The sequence below is a fragment of the Palaemon carinicauda genome, chromosome 15, assembly GCF_036898095.1.
Source record: "Palaemon carinicauda isolate YSFRI2023 chromosome 15, ASM3689809v2, whole genome shotgun sequence".
Classification (NCBI taxonomy): domain Eukaryota; kingdom Metazoa; phylum Arthropoda; class Malacostraca; order Decapoda; family Palaemonidae; genus Palaemon; species Palaemon carinicauda.
This window is the reverse complement of record NC_090739.1, coordinates 62,260,856-62,286,066: the sequence shown is the minus strand read 5'-3', so window position 1 is coordinate 62,286,066 and position 25,211 is coordinate 62,260,856. Positions and strand designations below refer to the sequence as shown.

The following is a 25,211-nucleotide window of genomic DNA, read 5'->3' as shown; positions in this document are numbered from 1 at the left end:
CATGATTATGATTAATGTAAAAAGATTAACATAATTCTTTAGTAAAATTGAAATGTTAAGGTTCATAATTAATTGTGACAATAACAAATGCTTTATGTATTATTAGGTTATTAAATTGTTGTGAAGTTTAATCTTATAATATGTGTTGTCCTCTTAATTGTTGAAGGATTTTATATGATTTCTGTGGTTATTAAATTTGCTGAGCTTTAGGAATTTCCATGAAATGAGTTAACATTTGAATGCCTCCTTGTGATCCTACATTTTATGCATTGCTCTTTTCTCCAGGAATATGAAAGATGAGGAGAGCTCAAAAAAGTATTCCATTATTGAGCAGGATTTTTCTGTTAACTTCCATCCATATTGCAACAAATTCCTATTTTCATCTGGGCATCGAATATCTGTTTTATCACTTCCAGAAAATTGCAGTCGGTGAGTTGTTGTTTAGTGATTTTGCTAGTTGATTTAGTATTTACATTATTTACTTATGGGGGCTTATCGAGGGAAGTGACCCTACTCATTTGACCTTGTGTTGTAGGTAAGCTAGAATAACCTCATATAACTCCAATCTAGTCATGGACAAAGGGTATAATTAGAGATGCAAAATTTAAAAGGCATATTTTTTTTTCAGCAGGGTTATCGTCGCTGTGTGATCTCTTGTGGTCTGTCAAAGAATGTAGGTTAACATAAATAATTTCTGCATTTTCTGGGATAGACACTTACATGTGCCATACTTGTTTAGCCTGTGTTTTGAGCACCTGGATTTGATGATGTAGTGTTGATGAACTCCAAACGTATCCCTGACAAAACTGGTTACCCTAGTTATTAATGGCTGCTTTATAGTTATTCATAACTATTATCAAAAGTAAAATACCTCCAGTTGATTTTTATTTATACAGTCACTACTTTTTGTCAATTACATTTTTCCCACTAGTCCATTTGTGCTTCCCAATAATTTCCAGCAATGTTTGTTGTCTGTATCAAAGTTTACTAATCCAATTACTGTAATCTACTTTATACTATACTTTACCATCGTTAAATAACTTATGACATGCTCAATATTACAATGCAATTTATATATGGGGGAGTTCATGGATAGAGGTACCTCAAAAACATAGATCATGCAGGGATATGTTTAACCTGTTGAGCGTCCCCCCCTGGACCAGGTTTCCGCTAACGTACCGTCACGCTTTTTTTGTCCTGAGCGGTCATTTCACTAATGATAATTTTCCAAAGTTGATATCATTTCTTTATGCTTATAATTCGTATTTATAGTTGAAAGTGGGGATATTAATTAAATGGTAGAGTAAAAAAAACAATTATTTTTAAATATTTAACTTAGCCGGTGAATATATATAGCTGCAACTCTGTTGCTCGACAGACAAAAAACTGTAAAAAACTCGCCAGCGATCGCTATACAGGTTGCGGGTGTGCCCATCAGCGCCAACTGTCGGCCAGATACCATACTCAATGTAAACAAAGACTCAATTTCTTCTCTGTCGACGTGTCGACAAGACGTACTTTACTCGCTGTTGAAACCTGGAGTTTTTTCCATCATATTTGGTGAAGTACTTTATTTTGGTTTTGAGCTTTCGCTGTGCAGGGTTTTTCTTCAAATAAATCCTTGAACTCTTTTTTGTATCGGATTCATTGTTGATGACTTAGATCGTTTTTTGGAATTTTCCCTTGACCAATTCAAAATGGCTGACCTTTCACAAGTTCCCAAGTTTAGAAAATGCAATGCTAGGGACTGTTCTAGGCGTCTTCCAAAGGCTTCTCTCGACCCTCACACTGTTTGTTCCAATTGTCGGGGTAAAACCTGTCAATTGGAAGATCGGTGTGAGGAATGCGTGGGCCTTTCGGAATTCGATTTTATCGAATTTGAGAAGTACACACGCAGGCTAGAGAGAGATAGATTAAGGAGAAGTTCTTCTAGGTCGATAGATTTTTCCTCTCCTCATGCCCCTCAACCTATTCCTTCCCCTGTAGTGGTTGTTCCTAACCCCCCTCCTAGCACTCAGGAACCATCGATGGCTGACATGATGCGTGCTATCCATGCCTTGGGGGAGAGAGTTGAGTCCCTTGCAAGTGACCGCAATCAACTCATGGCGGATGTTAAGGAGCTAAAGTGCCAAAGTGCCGCGGGAAGTGATAAAGTGCCTAGTGAAAGTGTTGTGAACAGTGTTGCGCTTGAGGGTTCGTCTGTTCGTGCCTGTCGTCCTCCTAGTCCGGGACCTCTTGCAAGCTCCCAAGCCCAGGGGAGAAGCAATGTCGTACGACGCATGGGTTCGAGAGGCCTTGATCAGCAAACAGACGTTCCCTCCATGGTATCAGGCGTATCTCCCCAAGATCGCCCCTACCTACGTAAGACGAGAGAGCCCGTTTTTACCTCGTCGTCCGAAGGTGTTTCTCGTAAGAAACTTTGGACCAAGGTCTCACGACCTTTAAAGCGTAAGTCGGTCCCTTCAGGACAAGTCCAACGTCCCGGTTGTAGCCACTGGGTCAGTTCGGACTCGTTGCCGTCATCTGATGACTGCTCACCGCCTAAGAGAGGCAAAGAGGTACCGCCTCAGTCGCTAACCCCGTCTGTTGCCGCACCTGCTCCCGTAGACCCTAAATGGGCTTTGCTGCAAGACATGCAGTCCAAGCTTGCGTCCTTGATGGAGGACTTTAATGCGGAGAAGGTTGCTGCTGAACCTTCTGGCCAACAACCTTCCAAACGGTCTGTTGTGCGTCCTGTTGACGCTGAGGTTACCTTCTCGCGTCTACCAGTTGAGGTGGTTCCTCCTCCGATGCGACCCAGTGTGGGTTGCCAGCCGCACGTTGACGTTAGGCGACGCACGGAGGTGGTTGTTGACGTTCAGGACGTTCAGCAACCATCAGAGGTGACTTGTTTTGACGCGGTGCGTCAACCTCCGCAACCCGGTATGGTGTTGACTGCACAACCCAGACGGTCTAGACAGTCTCGGGTGGACGCTGTGCGTCCTCGCGCACCCATGGTTGTTGACAGTTCACAGACTGTGCAGCAGTTCCATGACGTTGCGTCCGGCTCCGTCACGCATGCATCAGTGCGACCGGACTCAGCGAGCCAGACGTTGCCCACTCCGTTGCCGTTTCCTCATCAGTTTTCGGATGAGGAACTATCAGATGAGGACGTTGCTGAACCACAAGACGATCAACCTTCAGAACTGGACGAGCCTAAGGCAACTCAACCATCATTGGACTTTAGAAAAGTCATGGCTGTATTCAAGGAGTTGTTTCCGGACCACTTTGTTTCTGTGGCTCCTCGTTCTCCTCCGTCAGAGTTTGTATTAGGAGTGCCTGCTACCGCACCTGCCTTTACGAAACTCGTTCTCTCACGCTCATCCAAGAGAGCCTTGCGGCTGTTAGGAGACTGGTTAGAGTCTAAGAAGAGTTTAGGGAAGACAGCATTTGCCTTTCCCCCATCTAAACTCTCTTCTAGATCGAGCGTCTGGTATGCCACGGGAGAAGTTCTCGGCTTGGGAGTTCCTGCCTCTGCCCAGGGCGACTTCTCAAGTCTTGTAGACTCTCCCCGCCGCCTTGCCATGAGACGCTCGAAGGTTTGTTGGTCACCATCGGACCTGGACCACCTTCTTAAAGGGATATTTAGGGCTTTCGAAGTCTTTAACTTTTTAGACTGGTGCTTAGGAGCCCTGAGCAGGAAAATCTCTTCGTCAGATAAGGATATTTCCTTGCTCATTATGTCCTGCATGGACAAGGCCGTCCGTGATGGGTCCAATGAGCTAGCTGCCTCATTCACGTCCGGAGTCCTGAAGAAGCGAGAGTCTCTCTGTTCTTTCCTGTCTGCTGGAGTTACGCCATGCCAGAGATCTGAACTTCTCTTTGCTCCCCTTTCCAAGTGCCTGTTTCCTGAAGTCTTGGTAAAGGAAATTGCCGCATCGTTAGTTCAGAAGGACACCCATGATCTAGTTGCGTCCTCGGCTCGCAAAGCTCCCCCTTTGCCTACATTGTCTGCTAGACCGAGGATAGACACTCCAGCGTCTCGCTTTATTCCGCCCTTTCGTGGCAGAGCCTCCAGCAGAGGAGGTGCTCGTGCCGAAGGGAAGCGAGGGAAGAGGAAAGGACCCATGTCCTCCAAGGGCAGAGTCTGACTGCCCGCAACTTCAGACAGCAGTGGGAGCCAGACTCAAGAACTTCTGGCAAGCCTGGGAGAAGAGAGGCGCAGATCAACAATCTGTGAAGTTACTCAGAGAGGGGTACAAAATCCCTTTTGTACGCAAACCCCCTCTAGCGACGTCCCCCATCGATCTCTCTCCCAGGTACAGAGAGGAAGAAAAGAGACAAGCCCTGAAACTGGAAGTGTCTCTTTTGCTAGAGAAGGGAGCGGTGGTCAAAGTCTCGGACCTTCGATCACCGGGATTTTACAACCGTCTCTTCCTAGTTTCAAAGAAGACAGGAGGTTGGAGACCGGTGCTAGACGTCAGTGCTCTGAATGTCTTTGTCACAAAGACGAAGTTCTCCATGGAGACCACAAAGTCAGTCTTAGCAGCGGTCAGAAAGGAAGACTGGATGGTCTCGCTAGACCTAAGGGACGCCTACTTCCATATCCCCATTCACTCAGACTCCCAACTTCGTCTTCGAAGATGTGGTTTACCAGTTTCGGGCCCTGTGCTTTGGCCTAAGCACAGCTCCTCTCGTGTTTACGAGGCTGATGAGGAATGTAGCCAAATTCCTCCACTTATCGGACATCCGAGCCTCCCTTTATTTGGACGACTGGCTTCTCAGAGCCTCTTCCAGTCGTCGCTGTCTGAAGGATCTAAAGTGGACTCTAGATCTGACCAAGGAATTGGGACTCCTAGTCAATTTGGAAAAGTCGCAGCTGGTCCCATCCCAAACTATTCTGTATTTAGGGATGGAGATTCACAGTCTAGCTTTTCGGGCTTTTCCGTCGGCCCCCAGAATAGATCAAGCCCTGCTATCCATCCAGAAGATGCTGAAGAAGGAACGCTGCTCAGTCAGGCTGTGGATGAGTCTGGTAGGGACGCTGTCATCCCTGGAACAATTTGTTTCACTAGGAAGACTACACCTCCGTCCTCTTCAATTCCATCTGGCTTTTCACTGGAAAAAGGACAAGACGCTAGAAGCGGTCTCGATCCCGATTTCCGGAAAGATAAAGTCTTGTCTGACTTGGTGGAAGGACAATATCAACCTAAGAGAGGGTCTTCCCCTGGCTGTTCAGACTCCCAACCACGTTCTCTTCTCGGACGCATCGGACTTGGGCTGGGGCGCGACACTGGACGGTCGGGAATGCTCAGGTCTGTGGAACTCGAGTCAGAGGAGCATGCATATCAACTGCAAGGAGCTTTTGGCAGTTCATCTGGCCTTGAAAAGCTTCGAGTATCTCCTTCGAGGCAAAGTGGTGGAAGTAAACTCGGACAACACCACGGCCTTGGCGTACATCTCCAAACAAGGAGGTACCCACTCACTGACGTTGTACGAGATCGCAAGGGACCTGCTCATCTGGTCAAAAGGTCAAGACATCTCCCTAGTAACGAGGTTCATCCAAGGCGACTTGAACGTCATAGCAGATTGTCTCAGTCGGAAAGGGCAAGTAATTCCAACCGAATGGACCCTCCACAAGGATGTGTGCAAGAGACTTTGGGCCACTTGGGGTCAACCAACCATAGATCTCTTTGCAACCTCGCTGACCAAGAGGCTTCCAATCTATTGCTCCCCAGTCCCGGACCCAGCAGCAATACATATAGATGCCTTCCTCCTAGATTGGTCACATCTGGATCTCTACGCATTCCCACCGTTCAAGATTGTCAACAAGGTACTGCAGAAGTTCGCCTCTCACGAAGGGACAAGGTTGACGTTAGTTGCTCCCCTCTGGCCCGCGAGAGAATGGTTCACCGAGGTACTTCGATGGTTAGTAGACGTTCCCAGAAGTCTTCCTCTAAGAGTAGACCTTCTACGTCAGCCACACGTAAAGAAGGTACACCAAAGCCTCCACGCTCTTCGTCTGACTGCCTTCAGACTATCGAAAGACTCTCGAGAGCTAGAGGCTTTTCGAAGGAGGCAGCCAGTGCGATTGCTAGAGCAAGGAGAGCGTCTACCATTAGAGTCTACCAATCGAAGTGGGAAGTCTTCCGAGACTGGTGCAAGTCAGTTTCTGTATCCTCGACCAGTACCTCTGTAGCTCAAATAGCTGATTTTCTCTTATACCTGAGAAAAGGACGATCCCTTTCAGCTCCCACTATCAAGGGCTACAGAAGCATGTTGGCATCGGTCTTCCGGCATAGAGGCTTAGATCTTTCCAACAATAAAGATCTGCAAGACCTCCTTAAGTCTTTTGAGACCACCAAGGAGCGTCGTTTGGCTACCCCTGGATGGAATTTAGACGTGGTACTAAGATTCCTCATGTCAGACAGGTTTGAGCCGTTACAATCAGCCTCCCTGAAAGATCTCACTCTTAAGACACTTTTCCTGGTATGCTTAGCCTCGGCTAAAAGAGTCAGTGAGATTCATGCCTTCAGCAAGAACATCGGATTTTCGTCGGAAAAAGCTACTTGTTCGCTGCAACTTGGTTTTCTAGCCAAAAATGAGCTGCCTTCTCGGCCTTGGGCTAAATCTTTCGATATTCCCAGCTTATCGGAGATCGTAGGCAATGAACTAGAAAGAGTCTTATGCCCTGTTGGAGCTCTTAAGTTCTATTTAAAGCGTACTAAACCTTTACGAGGCCAATCTGAAGCTTTATGGTGTTCAGTTAAGAAACCATCCTTGCCTATGTCAAAGAATGCTTTGTCATACTTTATCAGATTGTTAATACGAGAAGCTCATTCACATCTGAGTGAGGAAGACCGAACTTTGCTTAAGGTAAAGACGCAGGAAGTTAGAGCTGTAGCAACTTCCGTGGCCTTTAAGCAAAATAGATCTCTGCAAAGTATAATGGACGCAACCTATTGGAGAAGCAAGTCAGTGTTCGCGTCATTTTACTTGAAAGATGTCCAGTCTCTTTACGAGAACTGCTACACACTGGGACCATTCGTAGCAGCGAGTGCAGTAGTGGGTGAGGGCTCAACCACTACAATTCCCTAATTCCATATCCTTTTAATCTGTCTCTTGAAATGTTTTTAATGTTTTTATGGGTTGTCCGGAAGGCTAAGAAGCCTTTCGCATCCTGGTTGATTTGGCGGGTGGTCAAAGTCATTTCTTGAGAGTGCCCAGATTAGGGGTTTGATGAGGTCCTGTTGTATGGGTTGCAGCCCTTGATACTTCAGCTCCTAGGGGTCTGTCAGCATCCTAAGAGGATCGCGAGGCTCCGTAAGGAAGACGTACTTATAAGGCAGAGTAATCGTCTAAGTCGACTTCCTTACCAGGTACCTATTTATTTTGTTTTTGTTATATTGATAACTTCTAAAATGAAATAAAAACTCTTAGCTCATAAGATGTAAACATATTTAACTGGTCTCTACCCACCACCCTGGGTGTGAATCAGCTATATATATTCACCGGCTAAGTTAAATATTTAAAAATGATATTTTAATTATAAAATAAATTTTTTAATATACTTACCCGGTGAATATATAAATTAAACGACCCTCCCTTCCTCCCCAATAGAGACGCAGTGGGATGAGAAGAAATTGAGTCTTTGTTTACATTGAGTATGGTATCTGGCCGACAGTTGGCGCTGATGGGCACACCCGCAACCTGTATAGCGATCGCTGGCGAGTTTTTTACAGTTTTTTGTCTGTCGAGCAACAGAGTTGCAGCTATATATATTCACCGGGTAAGTATATTCAAAAATTTATTTTATAATTAAAATATCATATTACTATTATTTCATTTCAAATGGCTACATAATACTGAATATTCTAATGGGTTCTTTTTATCTTCAATCGTAAATCTTACGCCTGGATAAGCAACAAAAGCAAAGGGATAAGTCTCTCCCTCCCCCCCTCTCTCTCTCTCTCTCTCTCTCTCTCTCTCTCTCTCTCTCTCTCTCTCTCTCTCTCTCTCTCTCTCTCTCTCTCTCTCCATATTGTTTCCTGTATAGTTTTCAAATATGTTCGTCATAAATTTGTACATTATTTATCCACTTTATCTCTCTCTCTCTCTCTCTCTCTCTCTCTCTCTCTCTCTCTCTCTCTCTCTCTCTCTCTCTCTCTCTCTCTCTCTCGGCATTTCCTTTCCTATATAGTTTTGTGAAATCTCGTTGTCCAGTCATTCGGTAATGAGAAGTCATTTTTGCTTTCGGCATCGAAAGAAAACTTTGTTTCTTCAATATACTCATTACTGGAGGATTCAGAACTAGTGCTCTCATTATTAAACAGGTTATCATTATTAAATTCCTCAACAAGAATATCATTTATTTCATCTAAAGAAATAACCTTCCTCTTTAGACCATTCATTACAAAAGGAACAACAAACAATCACTTCCGCATGAACGCCCAAAGCGCACTTATAGGAAACCAGTTTTCTAACATCAAGCTGCCTTAAGAAAAATAGTTGCCAGACATCATATAAGTTTCTATTTATAGCCCCCATATGCTGAGAGTGTTGCCAAGTGGTGATCCTATACTTACTATACGAGTAAACGTAATATCACGAGACTGACGGCTTGAAAAGGGCAATTAAAGTCATGAACGGACTATGCAGTTGAAGGCGGTACCGAGTAGATCGTGGTGAACGGTTTATCACGTGGGTGACGCTTAACAGGTTAAAAGAAATGAATTTTTATATTCATCATTTATATAATCTGTTCTTGAACTTGAGTCTAGGGATACTATTCTGTCTCATGATGGCTACAGAAACATGTGTTGAATGAGATTTTATAAGAAAAAGTTTTTGTTTAATAAAACCTCAAAAATAAACACCTTTTTCTTATAGGGATGCAGAAGTGGTTGAACAGCTGATTCAAAATGCTTTGCATGCCCTGCACTCAGTTCGCAACTCATCAGTAACCCACGACTATGCGTACATCCGCAGTAGCACATGGAGACTAGCACAATCTTTACCAAACTTATACCAAAGCTGTGAAAATGTGTCAAAAACAAAGAACTGTGAGGTAGGGTAATCCATGTTGAATGATTATTGAACACTATTTTGATACATCTGGCTGTTTTAACCATTTAAAAAAACATCTAATAGAACAATTGCAGCCTCAAGGCTGGTGGGCATACCAATTCAGATTTGTTCATACATGAATACAAACCCTTGCTTTTTAATATGAGTATGCTTTTAGCTTGGCTAGAGTTTTGACTGATAAAATCTATAATGAGACATCGGTAGTTATTGAAGGGTGACGGGAAAAACTTAGATGGCTTTTCTAAAGAATGAGTCACCTCGTCAGATATCCCCGGACTTCTTTGGTTCCTCTTTGTTCACCTCTTTGACTATAAGAAGCTCCAGCCGTCAACAATCTTGTCATATAGAATGACATTAAGAAAACCTGTCAAGTGTGCATTTGACATGGATCAAGACTTGGGCATGTTTCATAAGATCACACAGTCTTTTGCTTTAAATAGAATATCTCCACCAATTCCTGTTTTATTTTAGTTTCAGAATAAGGTGTTGAGTTTTTGGGCATGTTAAATAATCCCTCCATCTCCCGTAAAGAATTTTTTCAATATTAAACTTAGCCGGTGATCATATAAGCTGTCAGCTCTGCTGCCCGACAGAAAAACCTAAGGACAAAATACGCCAGCGATCGCTATACAGGTGGGGGTGTACATCAACAGCGCCATCTGTCGAGCAGGTACTCAAGTACTCCATGTCAACACAGAACCAATTTTCTCTCTGTCGTGCCACTGGCAAGACCTACTAAATACGCTGTTGCTTACTGGATTGATTTTCACATTGTTTGGTGAAGTACTCATTTCTAGTTTTTAGCTTTCGCTTTGCAGAGGTTATCTTCAATACTTCCTTGCATTCTTTGATTGAATTTTGGATTATTTGTTGACGACTTGGATAGATTTTGAATTTCCCCTTTGACTAATTCAAGATGGCTGACCCTTCTCAAGTCCCTAAATACAGGAAGTGTAGTGCTAGGGACTGTTTTAGGCGTCTTCCGAAGGCCTCTATCGATCCTCACACCATTTGTTCCAATTGTCGGGGTAAATCCTGTCAATGGGAAGATCGGTGTGAGGAATGCGTTGGGCTTTCGGAATTCGATTTTGTCGAATTCCTTAAATATTCACGTAGGCTAGAGAGAGATAGAGTCAGGAGGAGTTCATCTCGCTCAGTTGATTTTTCCTCTCCCCATGCCCCACAACCTATTCCTTCCCCTGTAGTGGTTACTCCTGATCCCCCTTCTAGCACTCAACAACCTTCGATGGCAGATATGATGCGTGCCATCCAGACTCTGGGTGAGAGAGTCGAGTCATTAGCGAGTGACCGCAACCAACTCATGGCAGACGTCAGGGAGTTGAAGGGTAAGAGTGCAGTGGGAAGTGAAGTGAGTGGTAGTGCTGTGAAAAGTGTTAGTGTTGCGCTTGAGGGTGCGTCTGTTCGTGCCTGTCGTCCTCCCAGTCCGGGACCTCTTGCAAGCTCCCAAGCCCAGGGGAGAAGCAATGTCGTACGACCAAAGGGTTCGACAGGCTTTAATCAGCGGACAGACGTTCCCTCCGTGGTTTCGGACGTATCTTGCCAAGATCGCCCCACCCACAAGAAGACGAGAGAGCCCGTTCATTCCTCGTCTGCGGAAGAGGTTTCACGCCAGAAACGATGGACCAAGGTCTCACGGCCTCTCAAACGCAACCCTTCCGCGCAAGTCCAACGGCCCAGGTGTAGCCACTGGGTCAGTTCGGACTCGCTGCAGTCTTCCGATGACTGCACACCTCCTAAGAGAGGCAAAGTGGTACTGCAACAGGCAGTGACACCGTCTGTTGCCGCACCTGCTGCTGTAGACCCTAAGTGGTCTTTGCTACAGTCTATGCAGACACAGTTAGCATCTTTTATGCAGGAGTATCGTGCGGAGAAGGTTGACGCTGCACCCGTTAGCCTACAACCAACCACGGTTGTGTGTACAGTAGACGCTGACGCTACCTGCTCCCGCACTCCGCCTGTGAGAGTTCCACCACCCATGCGCAGTGTACCCTGCCAGCCGCACGTTGACGTTCACAGACGCACGCTACGCTCCGTTGACGTTCGCGAGTTACCACAACAACAGGAGGGTGGAGTTAAGTTGCTTTGTTTTGACGCTGTGCGTCAACCTCCGCAACCCACTGTGGTTACCGCTACTCGCCCGCAGCAGACTAGTCAGTCAGGAGTAGAAGCTTTGCTTCCCCACACAGCTATGGTTGTTGCCAGCTCACAGACTGACCAACAGTTCCATGACGTTGCGTCTAGTGCAGTCACGCATGCACCCGTGCTGCCGGACTCAGCCGACCAGCTGATTCCTACTCCTTTGCCGCTTCTTCTTCAACATTCAGACGATGGACTCTCTGATGATGACGACGCTGCACATCTTGACGACCCGCATACGGACATCGACGAACCCAAGACCACGCCTCCCTCCTTGGACTTTAGGAAAGTGCTTGCACTGTTCAAGGATTTATATCCTGATCAGTTTGTGTCTGCAGCACCACGCTCTCCTCCCTCTGAGTTCGCTTTAGGCATGCAGTCATCCGCACCTGCCTTTACGAAGCTCGTACTCGCCCGCTCATCCAAGAGAGCTTTTAGAGTGCTGGGAGATTGGTTGCAGTCCAAGAAGCAACTTGGGAAGACAGCTTTCATGTTTCCCCCTGTCAAGCTTGCTTCCAGATCTAGCGTCTGGTATGCCACGGGAGAAGTTCTCGGCTTGGGAGTTCCTGCCTCTGCCCAGGGCGACTTCTCAAGTCTTGTAGACTCTCCCCGCAGGCTGGCCATGAGACGCTCCAAGATTTGTTGGACTCCTTCGGATTTAGACCATCTGATGAAAGGAGTATTCAGAGCGTTCGAAGTTTTTAACTTTTTGGACTGGTGTTTGGGAGCGTTGAGCAGGAAGACCTCCCCTTCTGACAAGGAAACTTCCATGCTCATAATGTCCCGCATGGACAAAGCCATACGGGATGGTTCTAGTGAGCTTGCGGCTTCTTTCGTTTCCGGGGTCCTCAAGAAACGGGAACACCTTTGCTCCTTCTTGTCAGCTGGAGTAACCCCCTGTCAAAGATCGGAGCTTATGTTTGCTCCTCTCTCGAAGTGCCTCTTCCCTGAGGAGTTGATCAAGGAGATTGCTGCCTCCTTGATTCAAAAAGACACACATGACCTAGTTGCGTCATCCGCACGCAAAGCCACCCCTTTGCCCTCCGTGTCTAGACCCAGGATGGATACTCCAGCGTCAAGGTTCATTCCGCCCTTTCGTGGCAGAGCCTCCAGCAGAGGAGGTGCTCGTACCGAAGGTAAACGTGGGAGCAAGAAGAAAGGTTCCAAGTCCTTTAGAGGCAGAGTCTGACTGCCACCGTCTTCAGACAGCAGTGGGAGCCAGGCTCAAGAACTACTGGCAGGCCTGGGAGAACAGGGGCGCAGACGCACAATCTGTGAAGTTACTCAGAGAGGGGTTCAAGATTCCATTCTTGCGCAAGCCCCCTCTAGCAACAACTCCCATCGACCTCTCTCCCAGGTACAGAGAGGAGGACAAGAGACTAGCTTTGCAGCAAGAGGTGTCTCTCTTACTTCAAAAGGGAGCGGTAGTCAAAGTCCGGGACCATCAATCCCCGGGCTTCTACAACCGTCTCTTCTTAGTCGTGAAGAAGACAGGAGGGTGGAGACCGGTGCTAGACGTCAGTGCTCTGAATGTCTTTGTCACAAAGCAGACGTTCACCATGGAGACGACAAAGTCGGTTCTAGCATCGGTCAGGAAGGAAGACTGGATGGTCTCTTTAGACCTCAAGGACGCCTACTTTCACGTCCCCATCCACCCAGATTCCCAACCTTTTCTAAGGTTCGTTTACGGGAAGGTTGTTTACCAATTTCAAGCCCTGTGCTTTGGCCTAAGCACGGCGCCTCTTGTTTTTACGAAACTGATGAGGAATATTGCCAAATTCCTGCATTTAGCAGACATCAGAGCCTCCCTCTATTTGGACGACTGGCTTCTAAGAGCTTCGTCAAGTCGTCGCTGTCTGGAGAATCTAAAATGGACTCTGGATCTGGCCAAGGAATTGGGTCTCCTGGTCAATTTGGAAAAGTCCCAACTCGTCCCATCCCAAACTATAGTGTACCTAGGAATGGAGATTCAGAGTCAAGCTTTTCGGGCTTTTCCGTCGGCCCCCAGAATCAGTCAAGCCCAAGAATGCATCCAGAACATGCTAAAGAAGGACCGATGTTCAGTCAGACAGTGGATGAGTCTGATAGGGACGCTTTCATCACTGGACCAGTTCATTGCGTTAGGGAGACTGCACCTCCGACCCCTTCAATTTCATCTAGCTGTTCACTGGAGAAAGGACAAGACGCTAGAAGCGGTCTCGATCCCTATTTCCGAGAAGATGAAGTCTTCACTGACTTGGTGGAGGGACAACATTCACCTCAGAGAGGGTCTGCCACTGGCTGTTCAGACCCCCAACCACGTTCTCTTCTCGGACACATCGGACACGGGCTGGGGTGCGACATTAGACGGTCGGGAATGCTCGGGCACGTGGAACGCGGATCAAAGAACGTTACATATCAACTGCAAAGAGCTACTGGCAGTTCATCTGGCCTTGAGAAGCTTCAAGTCCCTCCTTCTAGGCAAGGTGGTGGAGGTGAACTCCGACAACACCACAGCCTTGGCGTACATCTCCAAGCAAGGAGGGACTCATTCGATGACGTTATACTAGATCGCAAGGGACCTCCTCACCTGGTCAAGAGATCTAAACCTGTCTCTAGTAACGAGGTTCATTCAAGGCAACATGAATGTCATGGCAGACCGCCTCAGCCGGAAGGGTCAAATCATCCCAACAGAATGGACCCTTCACATGAATGTATGCAAGAGACTATGGGCCTTGTGGGGCCAACCTACCATAGATCTATTTGCAACCTCGATGACCAAGAGGCTCCCAAGTTATTGCTCGCCGATCCCGGACCCAGCAGCAGTTCATATAGATGCCTTTCTTCTGGATTGGTCCCATCTAGACCTTTATGCATTCCCCCCGTTCAAGATTGTCAACAGAGTACTGCAGAAGTTCGCCTCTCACGAAGGGACAAGGTTGACGTTGGTTGCTCCCCTCTGGCCCGCGAGAGAATGGTTCACCGAGGTACTGCAATGGCTAGTGGACGTTCCCAGAACACTTCCTCTAAGAGTGGACCTTCTGCGTCAGCCGCACGTAAAGAAGGTACACCCAAGCCTCCACGCTCTTCGTCTGACTGCCTTCAGACTATCGAAAGACTCTCGAGAGCTAGAGGCTTTTCGAAGGAGGCAGCCAGAGCGATTGCTAGAGCAAGGAGGACATCCACTCTTAAAGTCTACTAGTCGAAGTGGGAAGTCTTCCGAAGCTGGTGCAAGTCGGTATCAGTATCCTCAACCAGTATCTCTGTAACTCAGATAGCTGACTTCCTTTTATACCTAAGGAAGGAAAGATCTCTTTCAGCTCCCACGATCAAGGGTTACAGAAGCATGTTGGCAGCAGTCTTCCGTCACAGAGGCTTAGATCTTTCCAACAACAAAGATCTACAGGACCTCCTTAAGTCTTTTGAGACCTCGAAGGAGCGTCGTTTGGCCACACCAGGTTGGAATTTAGACGTGGTACTAAGATTCCTTATGTCAGAAAGGTTCGAGCCACTACAATCAGCCTCTTTTAAAGATCTCACTTTGAAGACTCTTTTCCTCGTCTGCTTAGCTACAGCTAAAAGAGTCAGTGAGATACATGCCTTCAGCAGGAACATCGGATTTTCATCTGAAACGGCTACATGTTCTTTGCAGCTTGGTTTTCTAGCCAAAAATGAACTACCTTCTCGTCCTTGGCCGAAATCGTTCGATATTCCAAGCCTTTCTAATTTGGTTGGAAATGAACTAGAAAGAGTCTTGTGCCCTGTTAGAGCTCTCAAGTTCTATTTAAAACGAACTAAGCCTTTACGAGGACAGTCAGAAGCCTTATGGTGTGCTATTAAGAAACCTTCTTTACCCATGTCGAAGAATGCAGTTTCCTATTATATTAGACTGTTGATACGAGAAGCTCATTCCCATCTGAATGAGGAAGACCATGCTTTGCTGAAGGTAAGGACACATGAAGTTAGAGCTGTCGCAACTTCAGTGGCCTTCAAACAAAACAGATCTCTGCAGAGTATAATGGACGCAACCTATTGGAGAAGCAAGTCAGTGTTCGCGTCTTTTTATCTTAAAGATGTCCAGTCTCTTTACGAGAACTGCTACACCCTGGGACCATTCGTAGCAGCGAGTGCAGTAGTGGGTGAGGGCTCAACCACTACATTCCCCTAATTCCATAACCTTTTTAATCTTTCTCTTGAAATGTTTTTTATTGTTGTTTTTGGGTTGTCTGGAAGGCTAAGAAGCCTTTCGCATCCTGGTTGATTTGGCGGGTGGTCAAATTCTTTTCTTGAGAAGCGCCTAGATTAGAGGTTTTGATGAGGTCCTTTAGTATGGGTTGCAACCCTTCATACTTCAACTCCTAGGAGTCGCTCAGCATCCTATGAGGATCGCGAGGCTCAGTAAGGAAGACGTACTTAAAAAGGCAGAGTAATTGTTCAAGTCGACTTCCTTACCAGGTACTTATTTATTTTATGTTTGTTATTTTGAATAACTGCTAAAATGAAATACAAAATACTTAGCTCTTAATAATGTCAACATGTAATGCTGGTCTCTACCGACCCCCCTGGGTGTGAATCAGCTTATATGATCACCGGCTAAGTTTAATATTGAAAAATGTTATTTTTATTAATAAAATAAATTTTTGAATATACTTACCCGGTGATCATATATTAAAGGACCCTCCCTTCCTCCCCAATAGAGACCCAGTGGGCCGAGGAGAAAATTGGTTCTGTGTTGACATGGAGTACTTGAGTACCTGCTCGACAGATGGCGCTGTTGATGTACACCCCCACCTGTATAGCGATCGCTGGCGTATTTTGTCCTTAGGTTTTTCTGTCGGGCAGCAGAGCTGACAGCTTATATGATCACCGGGTAAGTATATTCAAAAATTTATTTTATTAATAAAAATAACATTTTTCATAAGAGCCATAATTTTAATAGCTGAAGCCTGAGGAGCGTGAGCTGGTGAACTGGCTTCCTTTCGGAGGGACCAAGAATTCATTACCATATCCTAGGTCATCTTCTAATCCTGACCCCAGGCCTCCTATTTTAAGCCAAAAACAAAAAGCCTCTATAGAGACGAGATTCTCTACATTTTGGCCATGAATTAAGGAAATAGTAAACTGTATGGTGTGTACCTTAACAACTATATTGACATAGGTCCACATCCTGTGAAGAAAGCCTGTTTCAAAATACCCTAACCAATAAGTCCCTCACAACAAGTGCTGTCTGTATTCTAATGACCTCTATCAAAAAAGTTGATCCTGTCTCCTGCCTTAAGACCCACGATGTGAGGAAAAATGCTGCTTCAATAGTTTTATTTTTTTATTTTTTTGGCTAATTGTAATTTCAGGACATCCAGAGCTTTACAAGTTGGTCTGGGCATAGGGTGTTAATTAAACAGTACCTAGCTTGTTCGTGATCCCTACAGGATGTTTAAAGGTTTAAAGGCCACTCATGAATGGCAGAGGCAAGGAACAGTGACATTGCCCTATCAAGCAGGACAATGCCCTAGACTGACCCATATATGATCAGTGCCCAAGCCCCCTCTCCACCCAAGCTAGGACCTAGGAGGGCCAGGTAATGGCTGCTGATGACTCAGCAGATAGACCTATAGGCTCCCCCAAACCCCTCATCATTAGCCCACAAGGAAGGTGAGGTTGCAGCGACCAAAGAAACTAACGAGTTTGAGCGAGACTAACCCTAGTCTAATGTTCACAAGTCAGGGACGTTACTACATTGGCCACCACAACCCTGGTGAGAAAAGGACCTTTTCAGTCGGGTCCTTCAGCGGAAGCATGACGATAGGCATCCAGTGTTCCCTAGAGTCATACCTTATAAGGTGAAAGTTGGACTTGTTAATTTTTCTTCTTAGTTATACAAACAAGTGGAGTTGTATGTTATTCCTTGGTGGTAGACAATTATCCTTGATGGTGCTTGAGTCTACTCAATTAATGCTTTGATATAAGTCCATGGAGACCAAACAGCACATTAACCAGAAAAAGGGTTTTGGAACAATAGATTCTTACATAAAAACAATAGATGGTGGGTGGGCACAAGTTTATGCGCATGTACTGGTCCCCAGTTGTAGCGTTGGTTCTCTCAGCTATGTGATGATGATGCAATATTGATGTTGTTCATAGCAGATGGTTTTCAGCATTAGAGGTGCTTTGTTCGAGTTCAAGAGCACTTGAACTTGAAGGTGTCTCTTATACATACTTGATTCCGTACTTTGCACATTGGTACGCTGTCTATAGAGGTGGGGAGACAATATTTTTTTGGTATTTATGTCATATGAGGTTCCTGTATTAGCCTTTCACAGGAAAGTCCTTGGAGACCACACAGAACTTTCCCAAAAATAGGTTTCTCCTTTGTGGGTTTTAATTAGTTTTAGTAATAATCTGAAGACTCTTATTTCAAAAATTGTTTTGAGAGAGTTTCTTGCTAATAATCTAGACCAGAGGTGAGTTTAGAATTTTAATCATTTGTGTTTTAAAAACTATGAATGCCCCATATCATCTCTTCACTGGCAATCCAGCTCCATCAGAGTGCGGGAGTCAGTAATGTGAACATCAGAGGGGGTTTATAGAAATAAAGAGAATTTACGTCATCATACATACTGTACATACATATACCAAGGCACTTCCCCCAATTTTGGGGGGTAGCCGACATCAACAAATGAAACAAAAATAAAAAGGGGACCTCTACTCTCTACGTTCCTCCCAGCCTAACAAGGGACTCAACTGAGTTCAGCTGGTACTGCTAGGGTGCCACAGCCCACCCTCCCCCGTTATCCACCACAGATGAAGCTTCATAATGCCGAATCCCCTACTGCTGCTACCTCCGCGGTCATCTAAGGCATCGGAGGCAGCAGCAGGGCCTACCGGAACTGCGTCACAATCGCTCGCCATTCATTCCTATTTCTAGCACGCTCTCTTGCCTCTCTCACATCTATCCTCCTATCACCCAGAGCTTCCTTCACTCCATCCATCCACCCAAACCTTGGCCTTCCTCTTGTACTTCTCCCATTAACTCTTGCATTCATCACCTTCTTTAGCAGACAGCCATTTTCCATTCTCTCAACATGGCCAAACCACCTCAACACATTCATATCCACTCTAGCTGCTAACTCATTTCTTACACCCGTTCTCACTCTCACCACTTCGTTCCTAACCCTATCTACTCTATTTACGTCATAACATTTGTTATTTCAATACTGACCTAATGTTCATATACATGCCAACCCTGTTCCCCACTCACTGAATTGTGGTGTCCAGAATAGAGCAGAATAATGTTGCTTTTTACTGTAGCAGTCATCAAGTCACCACTTAACCAAAGTTTATTGCATTTAATCCTCCTTTTCTAGAGTGCAACTCCAGTGTGATGTGGAAAAGTATTTAGTTATTTGCTGATAGACTTACTCCTCCTACTAAAGAAAAGGTGGAATTGTTGCCATGTGATGAATCTAAATGTCTTGACATAAATTTCAGTAGTCCCACTCTTTAGACCACCTGATATATCTTGCTGATGAAAAAGGTGACTCCACTAAGAGTGACTGGATAACCCAAGTCAATAACCAGTCTTATATTTTGCTTAAACTTGCTTGTCTAAGTCATCCATGTAATGGTGTATTATAAACCATTCAGGCCTATTGAGAGACTAAATTGTTTTGACACCATGAAGAGCATGCTTAACAGGATTATTCATTCTTTACTTGAGATGATTTGACTGAATTTGGCCTGCATAAGGTTAATGGAAAATAATGTGATTCATCTGGGAAAACTAAAATACCGTACTTGTAAGTTTTAAATATTTTTCTTAATACTGTACGTACAGTGTTTTAGAATATTGTCAAGCACATGTTAGTCATCAATTAATTATATTCTATATTTAGGTAGTGTTTTTATTTCAGATGAATTTGTGGGGTAAAGAGGAAATGAAAGAAAGCCAAAACAGAGTCAAAGTTCTCCCTGATGAAGAGGAATGGTTGGTATGTATAGTCATTTAATGTATTCTGTTATGTTGGATTCAACTCTTAAAAGCATACAATTTTTTTTTTAAGAGTAGCAATGCCAATTTCCCAGGACCAGTGATTTTTATTGCAATATAAGTCATCACCAGTTTTGATTTAAATGTTAAATTGTAGCTAAATATTTAGTTTCATGTTATAGAATATTAGTCTGATCTAATTCAACTACAGTATTAGTTTGTGAAGAGCACTCAGTGGTAAGTCAAAAGGGAACTGCCAAAAAGTGGCTCTTACATTTAACAGCTTTTATTCTTACCACCTCTTTTCATCTCTCTTGGGCTTGTCTCCATTCTGGCATGTATATTTCAAACTTTTTCTTGGTCCTTTTATGTCTTTGTTAATGTCCTCTAGTCGTTTAGATGTAATTGTGGATGTGTCATTTTATTGAGACGGACGTTTTTATGAAAACAAGGGATTCCAGAGAAAGGCAGAGAATTTTAGGTTGCCCTGGATGAAGTTAGGGCAGATGAGAACCCTTGCATTTTATACTTTGCATTTTGCATTGTAGGTTTTATTACTTAATTCTAATCTGCAATGTTAATACAGTATCAAGCTTCTGTGATTTGTATAATAACTTGTTATATAGTATCAGGCTATGAATAAATGCATGGCCAATTTTTTAAGCACCATATTGCAGTTGATGGAAGGTAAATAAATACAAGTATTACAGTACTTTTTATTAATGAAAAATAAATAGATTGGGTATTTATTACCCTAACTTATTTTGTAAAATGTGCAAGAACTTTGGTAGCAAGAAGTCATCTCATTATTGAATTATCTCTGTAAAGTTATTAAATGAAGAGTTACTTATTGTATGAATGGGGCTAATTCCTTTAGCCTTCATCTGAAAAATTGTAACTTTATATTTGAGCCTATAATGATACCCAAAAGTAAGTTTTCTTTTATTTGTATCGTGTCCTAGAATTGGGGGCTTGAAAATCTGACAACCAATGAATAGTAAAAGCAAATCAGATTTTAACATTGATGTCAGCATATACTAGTATGGTAGTTTTCAAAAACTTTAGTAAAAGCTTTTAGACTGATTTGTCAAGAATCTCCCACATCTATTTCCCATGTTTATTATTTTAATTCCACAGATTGAAGACATAATAAAGCATCTCATGGGAGCTTGGACTTTTATCCTAACACATGACAAACCTCATACACAAGAGTGGATGATGAGAATCAAGAGAGTTTCAAAAATCCTAGTCAACTTCATTAGCACTATGCTGCAAACTACAATGGACGATGATCGACATGTCCATCAAGCTCAGATTGTGCATATGCTGAATATTTTCCATAGGTTTGTTTCTGTAAGTGGAATACTTGTTGATGCAATCTTTTAGAGTTTATAGTTTTGTACTGCTAAATTTATTATCCTTGATATAGGAAAAAAGTTGTTACCCTTTTTATTGACTTTGAATGGTAATACAATATATTATCAGCTTATCCACTTTATTAAAATCAGAAATACTATTTTAATTTTTACATTCTGGTTAAAGCATTCTTTCATTTCTTTATCAGTATTTTTTAAAATTTCCTGTCTTCCAAGAAAAGCATCATCACCATACAAGTGGACAAATGAAATTCCACGTCTCCTTCCTTTACCAATAGCTATTGTAATTGTTTCTAATTTGAATGGGCTTTATCACCTGGAGGCTATTGGTTTTTACATTAATATTCACCTTTTTGCTGTTTTATTGGTCTTATAGTTTACATTCAATTCTTGAAAAGGTGTGATTACTGGTGAGGATACGTCAAAAAAGTTATTCTTTCCTTGGTTGAAAGTTCTCCCACCATTAAGAGAAACATCACTAGATGTCTAGTGTCCATTTGTTGTTTGGCTTACATTCTGAATAGACAGTTATTTGACAGCTCTTATATTTAATCAGACAATTTAAGTAAACTACTTAGTTACAATACTAAACTTATAGTGTGGGCTGAAGGGTTTATTATTAATATATGTAAGTTTTCCTACAATGCAGTTGTTTTTAAGGATGCAGTGATTGGATAAATTAAGAGTGATGAAGATTCTGACAAAATTTCCTTTATTTTTTAATTTTGCTCTTGGAAGGTGTAGGAACATTAATGTATTATTAATTGTTAATGATGTTTGGCTTATAAATCTTTAGATTAAACTTGTATGGTGACTTTTTGTCAGGACATTTTCTTAAGCAGAATATTATAGGAAAAACACTTGTACAATATTACATAGCATTTACATTATTTTGTGTATCTTTTAGACAAAGAATTTTTGTTTGGAGATTGTGCACGTTTGTTGAGCAAACTCAAGTCTAAATCAAACTGCGGGAACAACAATAAAAATTAAATTTATAATAATAATGATAATGATAATAGTATTGATGATGATAGTCTGGAATGATTCATAAGAATGGGATGATAAATCTTTCTTTTCTGTTGAAGTAACTGGGCATTCAACTAACTGTGTATATTTTTAGCCATAAGTGTTATTAGAAATAAGTTTGTATTTGTGAAATTGAAATACTGTAATTATTTCTTTTTTCAGCTTCTGTGTGTATGGCCCAGTTCTTTGCATATGGTAAAAACTACATTGTCACTCTGTCACAGAGTCATTCATACCATTTTGAAGTGTGAAAAGCATGGCAACGAAAGATATATGGTTGATACAGTGCTTGTCTTAACACAGACTGTATCATCTGTTGAAAAACAGCTTGCCAGTCTATATAACTTCCAGCCTGTAATGGATTCCAGGTGTGATTTTTATGGGGTTTTTCAGGGCTCAGCAAGTTGCACTGTCACAAATGTGAAAGTTTTGGCCATTGGTACAGAAAAAGATTCTTATGTTCCTGTCATAAACCATAGGTTGAAAACTATTTGGAAATGTTTATATTGTAGTATCAAAAAGATTTATATCAGAATCCAAAAGAAATATGTTAAAACTACTTACCAAAAATGTGTGGCTGTTCTGAATCTAGTCCAAAGAAGCTTGCAAGAGCTTGAATGTGATATTAGTTTCCCAAAGCTCAAGGTAAAGCAAGGGAACAATTTATGCATAAATGGATTGTATTACAGTGCTATTAAAGCATGGAAAACTGATGTAGATATTTACATAGCACAAGGCAGTTGTAAGAAAAATATAAGTAGACGTTTGCATTCTATTTTATATGCTTATATATTTTTAAAGGATTATAGAGGCTTAGCATTATTTGTTGAATGGCTGTCTAGTTTAGTCACAAATGGCAGTGCCCAGAATGACATTTCTTCTAGTCGTGCTAGTCATTTATTGTCTACAAAAGGCGTGAATAATGAAAGGACGTTGTTTTGTGAACCAAGAAATTCTACCTCTCACAAAGTAGAAGATCAAAAAGAAAGCAGTGGTGACATACCTCAAAAGGAAACCAAGAACCCTATGGAATTATCTCAAGCCAAAGAAGAGCAAGTGAAAAATATCCAAAGCAAATCATATAGAAATGTAATCCAGGCAGTGCGAATGTTGATCGGTAGCTTTGGAAGAATTTTAGCAAGGATGTTTATGAAGAAAGATGTTTTTGTCCCTCTCCCCCATAAGCCTCACAGAATTCTCCCTCTTTGGTTAGATAATACAAGAGCTGAAGGTAAGTGTTTAATGATTTTTTACCACATCAATAGTAGTTTATAAATAGGTAGTGGTAGGTGAAGGGGATTCAAGGAATTGAAAGGTTATCAAAATATTTCCATTGAAGATCAGGAAATTAAAGTTTGTTTTTTTTTATAAAAAAGGGGGTCTTGAACATTGTAGAAGTAAATCTTTGTAATGGGTATTCCTGGGGGGGGGGGGGGGGGAGGAAACCATTAAAAATGTTGAGCAATGATTCTGGAGGATTAGATAGACATGTGTAAAATTCTAATTTGTTGACATATGTGAAGCAAATTATAAATTTTGGTAAAGAAAACTAGTGTTAGGTATTATGACAAAAATTAAACAAGCAAATTTTCAATATTAAACTTACCCGATAATCATGTAGCTGTCAACTCCGTTGCCCGACAGAATTCTATGGAGGGATACGCCAGCTATCACAATACTAGAAGGGGGTGTACTCACCAGCGCCACCTGTGGCCAGGTACTACAGTACTTCTTGTTGACACCTCCTCAATTTTTCCTCTGTCGTGCTTCCGGCAAGACGTTCTGGGATACGCTTATGATCTTGGAGTATTTTCACGGCTTTTGGTGAAGTATTTCTCTCAGATTTCGGCTGTCGCTTTACTGGAAAACTTCTATATTAGCTTAGATAGCTATTATTTAGTCCTGATTAACGGTTAACGATCTTTTTGCTTGATTTGGAATCCCCACTTGGCTAACTCTTTTGATTCAAGATGTCTGACATTTCACAAGCCCCTCCACATAGACGATGTAGGTCTTGTAATAGGCGTATTCCGAAGGCCTCGGTAGATCCTCACACCGCTTGTTCTGACTGTAGGGAAAGGCCCTGTCAGTTAGAAGATCGATGTGAGGAATGCGCCGGACTTTCGGAACTTGATTTTGTCCGATTTCTTAAGTATTCAACCAAGTTAGAGAGAGAGAGAGTTAGGAGGAGTTCTTCTCGCTCTTCACTTTTTTCCTCACCTCATGATCCCCTACCTTTTCCTCCCCCTGTAGTGGCTACCCCCGAACCTACTATTTGCCCTCAACCTGATATGTCTGTTGTTTTGCGTGCCATTCAGGCTTTAGGTGACAAAGTAGAGTCAGTGGTTAGTGATCATAAGTCTCTTATGGCCGAAGTCAAGGAACTTAAGGTCAAGAGTGCAGTGGGTGGTATTAGTGCCAGTGCTGTGACGAGTGCTAGTGTCAGTGCAGTGCCAAGTGCTAGTGTCAGTGTCAGTGTGGTGCGTGAGGGTACTTCTGTGCGTGCCAGTCGTCCTCCCAGTCCGGGACCTCTTGCAAGCTCCCAAGCCCAGGGGAGAAGCAATGTCGAAGGGCAAAAGGGTTCGGCAGGCCTTGATCGGCGCACAGAAGTATCCTCGGTGGTTGCGGGCGTGTCTTCTAGAGACCGTCACTCCCACCTGCAGACGATTGAGCCCGTCTTTTACTCGTCTGCTGAAGAGTTGTCAGGAAAGAAACGTTGGACTCAGGTCTCAAGACCACTCAAGCGCAGAGTCCAGACCTCAAGAGCTCAACCTGGCTGCAGTCATTGGATCAGCTCTGACTCGCCGCAGTCATCAGTTGAGTGCACTCCTCCTAAGAGGAGTAAGGTACTGCCGCAACAGATCTCTGCTGTTAAGGCTTTACCTCAGCAGACCTTAGTGTCTGCAGACCCCAAGTTGACTCTACTGCAGTCCATGCAGTCACAACTTGCGGTCTTGATGCGTGAGTGTCAGGCTGAGAAGGTTACACCTCCTCCTGCGATCGCTCCGCCTAACCGCAGTACTGCCTGCCAGGCGTACGATGTTGAGGCTCCTCAGGATACCTTAGCACGTTCTGAGTTGACTGTTTCCAGTGGTGTGCAGCTCCCTCCGCCTTCCTTAAGGCAACCTCAGCAATGGGAACAGGAAGCTTATACCTTACTTCCTCCGCTTCCACTTGCAGTTCCACCAGTGAGGCAACACTCTCTTGAGGTACAACAACCTCTCCCATCCATGAGTCAGACTCCTCAGCTCTCGCTGCAGCGACCTCAACCCTCCTCAAGGCAAGCACCTCAACACCTTAGCCTTGCGCCTCAGGAACCTCAACTCGCGAGACAATTACTGCGTTCTGCGCAGCCTCTACCTCATCGCTCACAGCTCACACCTCAGGAACCTCAACTCGTTCCTCAGGAACCTGCTACTGCGCATCCACCAACCACACAGCAAGCGCAACTCTTGAGTTCAGACACTCATGCCAGGAGTCAGCCCCCTCCACCCATGCGCCTACCTTCTGCTACTTCTTTGGATCAGCCTTTGCAACCTGAGCCTCAGGTGTTCCCTCAACAGAGACTTGAGGAGGAAACCACAAGTATTTTTGTTCCAGCTCGTGCTGATTCTGCT

At 43.6% G+C, this 25,211-nt stretch overlaps 1 protein-coding gene across 3 annotated transcripts in view; it reads left to right on the top strand.

Moving 5' to 3' along the window:
* LOC137654632 (uncharacterized) overlaps positions 1–25,211 on the top strand; it is a 137,929-nt gene that overhangs the window by 46,083 nt on the left and 66,635 nt on the right. For 2 of the 3 annotated variants that reach the window (XM_068388433.1, XM_068388432.1), the window contains exons 10-14: positions 286–429; positions 8,869–9,046; positions 19,113–19,190; positions 20,327–20,542; positions 21,757–22,825. In XM_068388433.1, the coding sequence (XP_068244534.1) occupies positions 286–429; positions 8,869–9,046; positions 19,113–19,190; positions 20,327–20,542; positions 21,757–22,825 (1,685 nt within the window). Of the gene's footprint in view, positions 1–285; positions 430–8,868; positions 9,047–19,112; positions 19,191–20,326; positions 20,543–21,756; positions 22,826–25,211 lie in introns of those variants that run through there. The other variant, XM_068388434.1, reaches the window with a different exon arrangement.